General features: G+C 38.0%; 1 protein-coding gene across 3 annotated transcripts in view; it reads left to right on the forward strand.

Moving 5' to 3' along the window:
- Positions 1-12736, forward strand: part of MSH3 (mutS homolog 3) — a 183405-nt gene that overhangs the window by 104604 nt on the left and 66065 nt on the right. For all 3 annotated transcript variants that reach the window (XM_061424296.1, XM_061424297.1, XM_061424298.1), the window contains exon 18: positions 6885-6992. In XM_061424296.1, coding sequence (XP_061280280.1) covers positions 6885-6992 — 108 coding nt within the window. The remainder of the gene's footprint in view (positions 1-6884; positions 6993-12736) is intronic.

The raw sequence follows: 12736 nt of genomic DNA on the forward strand, positions 1-12736 counted from the left end.
ATTTTTGCATCCTTTACCTATTTCCCCCTACTTTGTATCTTGAAAAAATTCAAATCTATGGGAAAGTTGAAATGATGATTTCTGTACTCTTTCAGTTCAGTTCAGTCGCTCAGCCGTGTCTGACTCTTTGCGACCCCATGAATGACAGCACGCCAGGCCTCCCTGTCCATCACCAACGCCCGGAGTTCACTCAGACTCATGTCCATCGAGTTGGTGATGCCATCCAGCCATCTCATCCTCTGTCGTCCCCTTCTCCTCCTGCCCCCAATCCCTCCCAGCATCAGAGTCTTTTCCAATGAGTCAGTTCTTTGCATCACGTGGCCAAAGTGTTGGAGTTTCAGCTTCAGCATCAGTCCTTCCAATGAATGTTCAGGACTGATCTCCTTTAGGATGGACTGGTTGGATCTCCTTGCAGTCCAAGGGACTCTCAGAGTCTTCTCCAAAACCACAGTTCAAAAGCATCAATTCTTGGGCGCTCAGCTTTCTTTATTGTCCAACTCTCGCATCCATATATGACCACTGGAAAAACCATAGCCTTGACTAGACGGACCTTTGTTGGCAAAATAACGTCTCTGCTTTTTAACATGCTGTCTAGGTTGGTCATAGCTTTTCTTCCAAGGAGTAAGCGTCTTTTAATTTCATGGCTGCAGTCACCATCTGCAGTGATTTTGGAGCCCCCAAAAATAAAGTCTGACACTGTTTCCACTGTTTCCCCATCTATTTCCCATGAAGTGATGGGACCAGATGCCATGATCTTCTTTTTCTGAATGTTGAGCTTTAAGCCAACTTTTTCACTCTCCTCTTCACTTTCATCAAGAGGCTTTTTAGTTCCTATTCACTTTCTGCCATAAGGGTGGTGTCATCTGCATATCTGAGGTTATTGATATTTCTCCCAGCAGTCTTGATTCCAGCTTGTGCTTCTTCCAGCCCAGCATTTCTCATGATGTACTCTGCATATAAGTTAAATAAGCAGGGTGACAATATACAGCTTTGACGTACTCCTTTTCCTATTTGGAACCAGTCTGTTGTTCCATGTCCAGTTGTAACTGTTGCTTCCTGACCTGCATACAGGTTTCTCAGGAGACAGGTCAGGTGGTCTGTACTCTTTACCTAGGTTTATTTAAAGTGTTAAGATTTTGCTACATTTGTTTTATATCTCCCTCACACTTTTTTTTCTGAAACACTTTAAAGTAAGTTTTAGACATTATAACACTTTGCCCCTAAATACTTAAGCATACATCTTCTAAAAATAAGGACACTTTGCTATATAATTTTGCTACCACTGTTATACCTGAGAAACTATAACTGTTGTTGTTCAGTTACCCAGTCGTGTCTGATTCTTTGCAACCCATGGACTGCAGCTACTAAGTTAAATATTAAATTGTCTCAATTCCTCTTCTCCCCATATTTTTATTATTTTTATTTTTTATTGAAATTGATTGATTAACAGTTGATTTACAGAGTTATGCCAAACTCTGCTGTATATACCACAGTAACCCAGTTACATACATATAGACATTCCTTTTTTATATTCTTTTCCATTGTGGTTTATCATAGGATATTGAATACATTTCCCTGTGCTATACACTAGGACCTTGTTGCTTTTTAATAGTTTGCATCTGCTAATCCTAAACTCCCAGTCCTTCCCTCCCTCAGCCCCCTCCTCCTTGGCAACCACAAGTCTTTTCTCCATGACTGTGATTTCCCCTCCTCCCATATTTAAAAAAACCTTTCACATGTTGCATTTGTCTATTATGTTTCATGAGTATATTTTAATCTAGAATAGCCCTCTACCTTTATATTATGAAATTTAGAGGGGAGGCATCCATGCCATTGTCTCAAAGAATCTCATTCTGGATTTATTAGCAGTCACATGTTCATCGTAATAGTTTTAAGTTGGTGGTGTTCTGATAAATGGTGAATGCCCAGCTCTCTGGAGAGCAGTAGTGTTCGATTTCTGTGGTGTCACTACCCCATCCAGGACTGATTACAGGGTCCTGCTGGCCTGGATTGAAAGGAGATGTGCACACAGTTGACTTTCATGAGTCCATAGAAGCCAGCTCCCGACCACCAGTCACCTAAGCACTTTGTTTATTAGCTCATTTTGTTTCACAAGAGCCCTAAGAGTGAAATATTATTATCATCCCCAATTTGCAAATGAATAAGGTGAGTGACAGAATTAAAGAATAAGTTGCTCACAATAAGACTGTAACCCAGATTCAACCCAGGGTGTCTGGTGGTAGGGCGTGTGCACTATACTGTCAGGCTGTAGAGCCCACCTATGGTGAATCAATCCATGGGCATCACTGGGAAATCTCTCAGTCTTGCTCTTTAAAAATTTAAACAGTATATTCAGTGTAGTCTTCAGGGAACTTTTTTCCATTTAAAGTAACAACTCTGACAAGTGAAAAAAGAGGAACAAAAAAGATAATATGTGACAGTTTTTAAAAGGTGGTAGGTTGGTAGGATCTCTTGTTGCCCAGAGCAGTTTTGAATTACAGGATCAGAAAGAGATTTCAGTACACTTACCCTGAATCTTTTGAGATTATCTTGACTCTGAGTCTTGAATCTGGGGATAGAAATTTGGTCTACTCACTTCCTTTTCCAACTTACTTTCAATTACCCTTGCTAAGGGTTTTCAGGGCTCTTGAGTTTTTGTTTTCCTGACTTTCCCCTTAGTGATATCACTGAGAATATGAAAAGTGGACTGATGTTTTCCCTTTCAAGCTTCAGGGACTGTATCTAGGGTCGTGGGATTCGGTGAGGTTGTTCGTCTTCCCTGCCTGCATAGTGTATGTGATTTTATAGGTCTGGGTTATGTTCTTTCATGCTTCTAGCGTAGAGAAAGTTCAGATCTCCCAGGGTAAAGATTTTCGCACTATCCTGATTTTTTATTCCTTTTTTCCCCTTTATCTATTATCAAATTCCTGTTTGTCTTTTTTCTCTTTGAAACATCTCTTTGATTTGCCCCTTCCTCTCCTGTCCTCTTCTCACACCCCGCCATTCTCACTGTGTCAGCCCTCTGCCTGGGCCCTTCTACCCCATTAACCCAGGAGAATCCTGCTCTCATCATACTGTGGCTTGGCTGGAGTTGGGAGCTGCTGAGAGTAAGCTAACATTAAATAAAACATCACAGAAGAATATGATATGATATATTGCTAAGTAAAGAAAGGATGAAAGTATTAAAAATGTGATGCCAGTTCTGTATGTGTAAATTCACATACATGCACAGCATACACATTTTTGTATTTTAAAATATTAAATATATGCTGTTATTAATATGCCTATTGACCATATATATATAAATAACTTCAAATATTGACATTAATTCTGGAGGGTGAGATTACTGGAAGTTTAATGTACTTTGTAGATCCATGATATCAAAAGTTTCTGTAATATACATATATTACTTTCAAATAGAAAAATATAAATTTTTTTATCCAAAGAAAGAATATTGGCTGAAATTTAGCTACAACATTTGCAGTTAGACCCCCACTTGAGAATAGCATTGATTGTTAGACATACTATTTATTGAGGTGCCAGATGGTGTGAATATAATGTCATTTCAAAAATGATTAACCTCATTGAACCTGACACCAGAGGATTGAATACCAGCTATACAAGTGTTTTTGTCTCTTACTGAGATACTAACAGTTGTCCATTAGTCACATTACTTTATATTGAAATATTGCAAGAAATCAAGGCTGTAAGAAAGTCTGTGAATGGAACCCTCTCTCAAAAAACAGTGTCTTTTCTTTCATGTTCTAAAAGATGGGCTCTCGATATTGAATAATCTCACTAGAAAAATCTTTAATAATAAGATTATTGAATATTATTCAATTGAATAAAATTACGTCTCATATAGTAGTTCAAGGATTTTAGAAATACATTTGCAAATAGAAAAGAAAATATTCTCCTTTTTAATTAACTTCAAATATTATTGAATCACATCGGATGGTAAACTGTCATAATAACTTTAGAACCCAAGTGTCTTTAATCTTCTTCCCATGGACCCAGCAATACCTTTTGAGATTAAATCACAGTGATTAATTGAAGTTGTTTTTGGTGGCTTAGTGGTAAAGTTGTATGTTGTTATAACGTAAACACAAGTCTATTGGATTGTTGCCTGAATTGTCCATTTTTCAGCGTGTCATTTTTCTAAAATGATCTCTTTGAAATTTGGTCAAGAATAACAAATAGACAAAGACCAAGAAGCCAAGCAAGGCTTTGTAAGAGTTGTGATGGTGACGTTTAAGGTTTATGATAGCTTAAAATTTTTTTTTCCACATGCCTTATTTATACAGTTGACATGAGAAGGAACATTGTTGTCCACAGCTAAATAATTTACCTTCTGTTTCCTACCTTTTTTGTTGTTACTAAGCTGAAATGGTACTGACCAAGAGTTAAGTTACTCATTTCAATCCCGGAAGTTAGATCATCAGGGACAGTTAACCTCAACCTAAGGCTGGTGAGTAGTGACAAATTAGTGGCCTGGACAGGACCTGAGAAGGAAGAGTGGGGATAAGAAAAAATAGGCTGTTTTTAAATTTTTTTACTGTAGTGCCACAGATCTCTTGCCTGGAAAATCCCATGGACGGAGGAGCCTGGTAGGCTGCAGTCCATGGGGTCGCTACGAGTCGGACATGACTGAGCGACTTCACTTTCACTTTTCACTTTCATGCACTGGAGAAGGAAATGGCAACCCACTCCAGTGTTCTTGCCTGGAGAATCCCAGGGATGGGGGAGCCTGGTGGGCTGCCGACTATGGGGTCACACAGAGTCGGACACGACTGAAGTGACTTAGCAGTAGCAGCACATATATATTGAACACTCAGATCCAGAGAGGCAAGAGCAGAAATATCAAATATGGCTGCTTTCTCGCAAAAGAGAGAGTGCCAGGATAGGAAGACCAGATGGATTAGTAATTAGAATAGGGACAGCATCAGCTGCAGTCCAAGGGGTAGATGAGTGGTCAAATCTAAAACTGAAGCTAGACTAGAAGTGACAGGGCACCCTCAGGAGCGTTATGTCCGTACAGCGCGTGGCATCTTCAAAACTAAGAATCATTTTTAAGGTGGCAACTGAGTGCTCCTGTTTAATGTCAGGGTCCAGTCTCCTTTGTGTTTGGTATTTTGCACAGACTCTTAACATTGTTAGTGGTAATCATATAGTTCCTTCTGAGTAACTTTAATTTGGGGGAAATAGGTAAATTATATTCATTATGCTCTCCTTGTTTATGAGGTTCTCAATTTGCTGACAAAGGGCCATCTAGTCAAAGCTATGGTTTTTCCAGTAGTCATGTACGGATATGAGAGGTGGACCATAAAGAGAGCTGAGCACTGAAGAATTGATGGTTTTGAACTGTGGTGCTAGAGAAGACTCTTGAGTCCTTTGGACAGCAAGGAGATCAAACCAGTCAATCTTAGAGGAAATCAACCCTGAATATTCATTGGAAGGACTGATGCTGAAGCTGAAGCTCCAATACTTTGGCTGCCTCATGCGAAGAGGTGCCTCATTTGAAAAGGCCTTGATGCTGGAAAAGATTGAGGGCAGAAGAAGGGGTGACAGAGGGTGAGATGGGTGGACAGGAGTTTGAGCAAACTCAGGGAGATAGTGAAAGGACAGGGAAGCCTGGCATGCTGCAGTCCGTGGCACCTTGGGATACAGCTTAGCAACTGAACAACAAGTGCTGTATCTACTTGGACAAAGAAGTTTAAAATATACTGTAAATATACTCTGTAATTCACAAATAGTTAGAATTAAAACTGAATATTTAAAATGGTCTAGTATCTGGAAAAGTCATTTACATAGAATATCTTATTTTAATATTAATAAGAAGTCAGAAATTATGGGTTCTAAAAAACCAGTACAATGGTAATAATATTGGAATAACTGATCACATAGTAGCTTAATCTGGATATTCTTTTCTAGTAGGAAGCACTCTAAAAACTTTTGGATTTAAGAAGCAAACAGATTAAATCTCTTAGTTTCTGAAACCCGCAGTATTAAATAGAGAAATATTTTTTAAGAGATGCATTCAGTAGAATACTCATCTCTTTTGGAGAGGAGCATCTTTAGAAGGTTATAAGGAACTCCTGTGATAAGAGATAATGAAAGTATCTAAGCAAAAAAAGGAAAGGAAAACCCCTACATGTAGCGTATGTTTTTTCTAGAATAAGTCTTTCATTGCAAGTCTTTTAAATTTTTAGATCACCAGCTACCTAATTAGCCAAAGATTTAAAGTGACCTTTTTAAAAACAAGTCTAATATTTAATTTCTATATGAACTATTAATAAGAAAACTGAAGATCACTAAAAAAAGGTACCTTTCTTCTTGCTTACCTTCAAAAAATTTATTGTAGTGTCAACTCTATCATTAAATGTTAGATAAATAAATCAGGTGGACCTGATGAGCTCTACCATTGAGACACTTCCAATAAATTTTAGGAGAAGATATTGAAACTGTTATCCTAGTTTGGACAATGGTATGAAGGATATGTGCAAAGGGAAGCTGGATCCATTTGGGTAGTTCGTGATGTCATTTAAGTTAAATGAAAATAATCTCTACATTAGTGTTAATTAGGTCTGACTTCAGGGTCATGGTCAGATGAAATGTGCAATATGGTATTAATAGTAGACATCTTTGTAAAGAAACTATTTTAAAATATATATATATATTTTTCTTTTTCCAAATAAAGTCTCAATAATCAAGTTATTAAACAGAAAATAGTTCAATGTAATTTCCACCTTTCTTAACTGCTAGCTGTGTGCCTGGTTATTTGTTTATGCTCATCATAGCTACCAAACTGATTACTAATTGTACAGTTTTTATAGATCTAAGAAATCAATTTGCTCACCTTTTTGTTGTTGTTGTTGATTCTGTAGGAATTTCAATGAACATTATCACACCTTGTGTAAAGCAGTCCATCACCTAGCAACGATTGACTGCATTTTGTCCCTGGCCAAGGTCGCTAAGCAAAGAGATTACTGCAGGTAATGTGTTTTGTTTTGTTTTACCTCAGCCCTTTTCAGTGCTTTAGAACAGATAGAATTTTTCAATCAAGTTTAGTGTTCCTTGGTGGCTCAGCTGGTAAAGAATCTGCCTGCAATGTGGGATACCTGGGTTTGATCTCTGGGTTGGGTAGATCCCCTGGAGAAGGGAATGGTATCCACTCCAGTATTCTGACCTGGAGAATTCCATGGACTGTATAGTCTGTGGGGTTGCAGACAGTCAGACCTGACTGAGTGACTTTCACTTTCATTATAAAGTATTAAAATTACTCAAATATGTTGAACTTTTGGTAAAGCTGAATGTCATACGCATATAGCTTGATTTAAAATTAAGAAATTCCTTTCTTGCTCTACCATTGAGTATAATGAAAGCAGATGATGACTATAACTAGAGGGAAATGTTACATATTTCAATTTTTAGGTTTATGTGGGTGACATTTTTTATAGAGGAGCAATCCTTTTCATTTGTTAGCGTTCACTTGAACACTTATGATATGTTTAACTTTGTAATTATAAAAGTCTTATTTAAACATTATCTAAATCAGATATGGGGGAGACTTAAGGTATGATTCATTTTAAGGCAAATTCCACTCAGTTGCTCTCAAATTGCTCTTCCTTAAGACTAAATCTTAAGCTAAAGCTTTGGCTCAGTGCTCTGCCTTCCAGGCCCACTGGGGCACAGGGGTCCTGCTTTCCAGACCTGAGGGGGTAGTAGTCCTGTTCCCATAGCTTTGCTGGGCAAGGGTTGGGCCTCTAGGGCTCCAGGCTGCCCAGTCCCCGCAGTGGTTTGTTCCGTGGCCAAGCTCTGCTTCTGAGGTGTTCTGTGCCTGGGCTCATTCCAGCAACTCCCCTAGGCTGCAATTCTGCATTGGGGGCTTTCTGTGAAGCCCTTTCGGGGACTCTCTGGGGTCTCTTATATAAGAGTACTAGCAGTGTTCTTGCCTGGAGAATCCCAGGGACAGGGGAGCCTGGTGGGCTTCCATCTATGGGGTCACACGAAGTTGGACAAGACTGAAGTGACTTAGCAGCAGCAGCAGCCTATTCCTGAGGGCTCTGCCCTTAAGACCTAATCACCTCCCAGGGTCATAGGTTTGATCACCAGCCTGGTTATTTTAACCACTAACCTTAAACTAAGTTTCATAACCTCTGTGCTCCTCAGTTTCTTCATATTCTTCACAAAATAATACCTACCCCTTAGAAATGTTGTACAAATTAAATGAGATAAAGACTTTATGAAATTTCTAAGGAGAACCAAGCAGATGATAAATACTTAATAAACAGCAATAGTTACTCATTGATGTTTATTCAAAAATCAGAAAGAATTAAGTATTGTAAAATTTTTTTGCCTTTAATAAAAACATCTGAGCTTATGTGTTGTTAGTATCTTTCATACCTATCATTATTTATTTTTTAAAAATCACTTTTTGTTTTCTATCAGTTCACAGTCTTTTCTGTCTTTTTGAATGTGGTAAGATAATTATCTCAAAGTCTGTGTCTGATGACTCACTCATATGTCTGTAGTCCTTGCGGGTCTCTTTCTATTGACTGTTGTTTCTGTTCATTTTCATGCATGCATCTCTTTGAATGCCTGCTTATTTTGATTATCTTCTGCACATTATATTTGCAAAATCATTTGTAGAAATAATTTGATGTATATTTCTCCAAAAGGGTCACATCTCAACACACTAATGTTGTTCTGGCATCACTTAGTCCACATCAGAGCTTGAGAAGGTTCAGAAATTCAAAGGATTAAAGATTCAAAAGTTCAAATATTCAAAGCCTACAGTTCTCACTTCAGATCCAGTCTTCTGCCTGGTGTGCAGTCTTTTGGTGTCTCAATCCAGATTAAAGCTGTTCATAGTGCTCAGCATCCCCTCAGAAAGCAGCAGAAATCAGCAAACACCCTCCCTGGCCCTCTATCCTCTGTCCTACCCCAGCTCCAATTCCTTGTTGTCTTGTTAGTTGTCAGGTGGCTTCAAGTAGTATACTTCAAGTAAAGTACAAGTTTTCTATACTTTATCCAGCCTTTTATTTGTCCTCAATAGGATTGTTCTAAACCATGTCTTCTGTCAGTAAAACAGTTTCAGGAAATGTCACATGCTAAAATACTTTCCAAATTGACTACTATATATTTTATAGTAAGAAAATTTCACCTGAAAAATTTTAAATGAAAATTGTGCCATCATCTTTAAGTAATACAATCAGTCTCTCTCTTTTTTATTTTTTTGGCAGCCATAAAATTGAGTGTAAATAGCCATGAAATAGGAAGTTTTTTTCTAAAATGCATTTAAAACTAGTATCTAAATAATCTGAAGTTTATGCTCTTTTCCCTTAGATTTCCAGCTTGTTTAAAGATTTTTAGGCATTTGAGTTATTGCAGTTAGTTCAAATTGATCGTTGGCTTCATAATTACAGTCGTCTTTCTAAATGTTATTAGGACATTTTATTCACTATATTCTAAATCGTTATACGGAAGTTCTTATTCTAGGTCTTTCTATCCAATTTGTATTCTGGACATTGTACATTTTTACTAATATAGGCTGTTGTTCTGTTTCTCTGGCTCATTTAAAGGAGAATGATGCAGTTTTAAAAATATAAAATAGGTGAATTTGTTTAAGTTTAGTGTTTCGTTCTTTTCAGGCAGCATCCAGATTTTCTCAGTTCTTTCTCTTCAGTGCCACTAAATGCTGTCAACATTTCATATCTTTCTGCTATCACTGTCCCATCCTAATAAATCTTCTCAGGTCTCTGAATAATCATTCGCTTCATACTGTACCAGGAAGTGTTTTCTCATTATGTAGTTTTGAAAGCAACAGAGTAAGTCATTGTAGATTTTAGAGCAGAACAAACCACTCAGATTTTTGTTTTAAAGTGAAAACCTTTCTGGGAAGTCAGATCAGTGTCATGAATATGTTATGTTGATTTCACTTGGCAGAGCACTTAGAATTTTAAAACTGATATAACTTATAGTTGGTATCATCTTTTTTTCTTTACGGTATATTTGTAACCTATATAGATAAAAATTCTGTTTTAAAATTATACTCTAAAATTTAAAAAGTGTCATTTTCTTGTAACTTTAAATGTCCCTTTTCAAAAGGTGATTTCAAATTGTTTACTTGGAAGATACTTTAGTAACTTTCTTTTAGAGATGTGAGTGTATACTCTCGGGGTTTTGTTAGTCGGATATATTTAAGAAGAATTCAAGCATTCAGGAAAGTATTATTTCTTGGTGTTATGAGTACGTTCAGAAATGTGCTTATATGTGAAAGGTCTGAGTCTAAAAACTCGAGATCACTGATAGGATATTAAGATGAAAAAGAAAAGGGGTCAAGAAATTGACGAAGAGACGTCAACCTTATGAAGCAGTGAGTGCATATTTAGACAATGAGATCACACTGTTAAAATTAGAAAGTTTGATAATACTGAATTTACTAATAGGTAAGGGTATGTTTTGGCCTTGGAGTGCAAAATGAAGCAGGGCAAAGACTAATAGAATTTTGCCAAGAAAACACACTGGACATAGCAGACACCCTCTTCCAACAACACAAGACTCTGCACCTGAACATCACCAGATGGTCAGTAGTGAAATCAGATTGGAGAAGCTCTCATACAGTCAGCAAAACAAGACTGAGAGCTGACTGTGGCTCAGATCATGAACGCCTTATTGCAAAGTTCAAACTTAAATTGAAGAAAGCAGGGACCACTCAGGTATGACCTAAATCAGATCCCTTATGATTATACAGTGGAAGTGACAAATAGATTCAAGGGATTGGATCTGATGGAGTGCCTGAAGAACTATGGATGGAGGTTCATGACATTGTACAGGAGGTAGTGATCAAGACCATCCCCAAGAAAAGAAATGCAAAAAGGCAAAATGGTTGTCTGAGGAGGCCTTAGAAATAGCTGAGAAAAGAAGAGAAGCTAAGGGCAAAGGAGAAAAGGAAAGATATACCCATTTTAATGCAGAGTTCCAAAGAATAGTAAGGAGAAATAAGAAAGCCTTCCTCAGTGATTAGTGTAAAGAAATAGAGGAAAACAATAGAATAGAGGAATAGAGGAAATAGAATAGAGGAAAAGACTAGAGATCTCTTCAAGAAAATTAGAGATACCAAGGGGATATTTCATGCAAAGATGGGCACAGTAAAGGACAGAAATGGTATGGACCTAACAGAAGCAGAAGATATAAAGAAGAGGTGGCAAGAATACACAGAAGAACTGTACAAAAAACATCTTCATGACTCGGATATCACGATGGTATGATCACTCACCTAGAGCCAGACATCCTGGAATGCCAAGTCAAGCAGGCCTTAGAAACATCACTATGAACAAAGCAAGTGGAATTGATGGAATTCCAGTTGAGCTATTTCAAATCCTAGAAGATGATGCTGTGAAAGTGCTGCACTCAATATGCCAGCAAACTTGGAAAACTCAGCAGAGACCACAGGACTGGAAAAGGTCAGTTTTCATTCCAATCCCAAAGAAAGGCAATGCCAAAGAATGCTCAAACTACCGCACAATTGCACTCATCTCACAGACTAGTAATGCTCAAAATTCTCCAAGCCAGGCTTCAGCAGTACATGAACTGTGAACTTCCAGATGTTCAAGCTGTGTTTAGAAAAGGCAGAGGAACAATCACATTGCCACATTGGATCATCAAAAAAGCAAGAGAGTTCCAGAGAAACATCTACTTCTGCTTTATTGACTATGCCAAAGCCTTTGTGTGGATCACAACAAACTGTAGACAATTCTGAAAGAGATGGGAATACCAGACCACCTGACCTGCTTCTTGAGAAAAATCTGTTTGCAGGTCAAGAAGCAACAGTTAGAACTTGACATGGAACAACAGATTGGTTCCAAATCGGGAAAGGAGTACGTCAAGGCTGTATGTTGTCACCCTGCTTATTTAACTTCTATGCAGAGTACATTATGTAAAATGCCGGGCTGGATGAAGCACAAGCTGGAATCAAGATTGCGGGGAAAAATATCAATAACCTCAGATACGCAGATGACACCACCCTTATGGCAGAAAGCAAAGAAGAGCTAAAGAGCCTCTTGATGAAAGTGAAAGAGTAGAGTGAACAAGTTGGCTTAAAGCTCAACATTCAGAAAACTAAGATCATGGCATCTGGCCCCATTACTTCATTGCAAATAGATGGAGAAACAGTGGAAGCAGTGACAGAATTTATTTTTGGGGGCTCCAAAATCACTGCAGATGGTGACTGCAGCCATGAAATTAAAAGACATTTGCTCCTTGGAAGAAAAGTTATGACCAACCTAGATAGCATATTAAAAAGCAGAGACATTACTTTGCCAATAAAGGTCTGTCTAGTCAAATGTATGGTTTTTCCAATAGTCATATATGTGTGAGACACATATAGTCCAACTATATGTGGACTATAGTGAGAGTTGGACTGTAAAGAAAGCTGAGCACTGAAGAACTGATGCTTTTGAACTGTGGTGTTGGAGAAGACTCTTGAGAGTGCCTTGGACTGTAGGGAGATCCAGCCAGTCCATTCTCAAGGAAATCAGTCCTGAATATTCATTGTAAGGACTGATGTTGAAGCCGAAACTCCAATACTGGGGCCACCTGATATGAAGAACTGAGTCATTAGAAAAGACCCTGACGCTGGGAAAAACTGAAGGTAGGAGGAGAAGGGGATGACAGAGGATGAGATGGTTGAATGGCATCACTGAGTTAACGGGCCTGAGTTTTAATTAAAAGCCAT

The sequence above is a fragment of the Bos javanicus genome, chromosome 7, assembly GCF_032452875.1.
Source record: "Bos javanicus breed banteng chromosome 7, ARS-OSU_banteng_1.0, whole genome shotgun sequence".
Taxonomy (NCBI): Eukaryota; Metazoa; Chordata; class Mammalia; order Artiodactyla; family Bovidae; genus Bos; species Bos javanicus.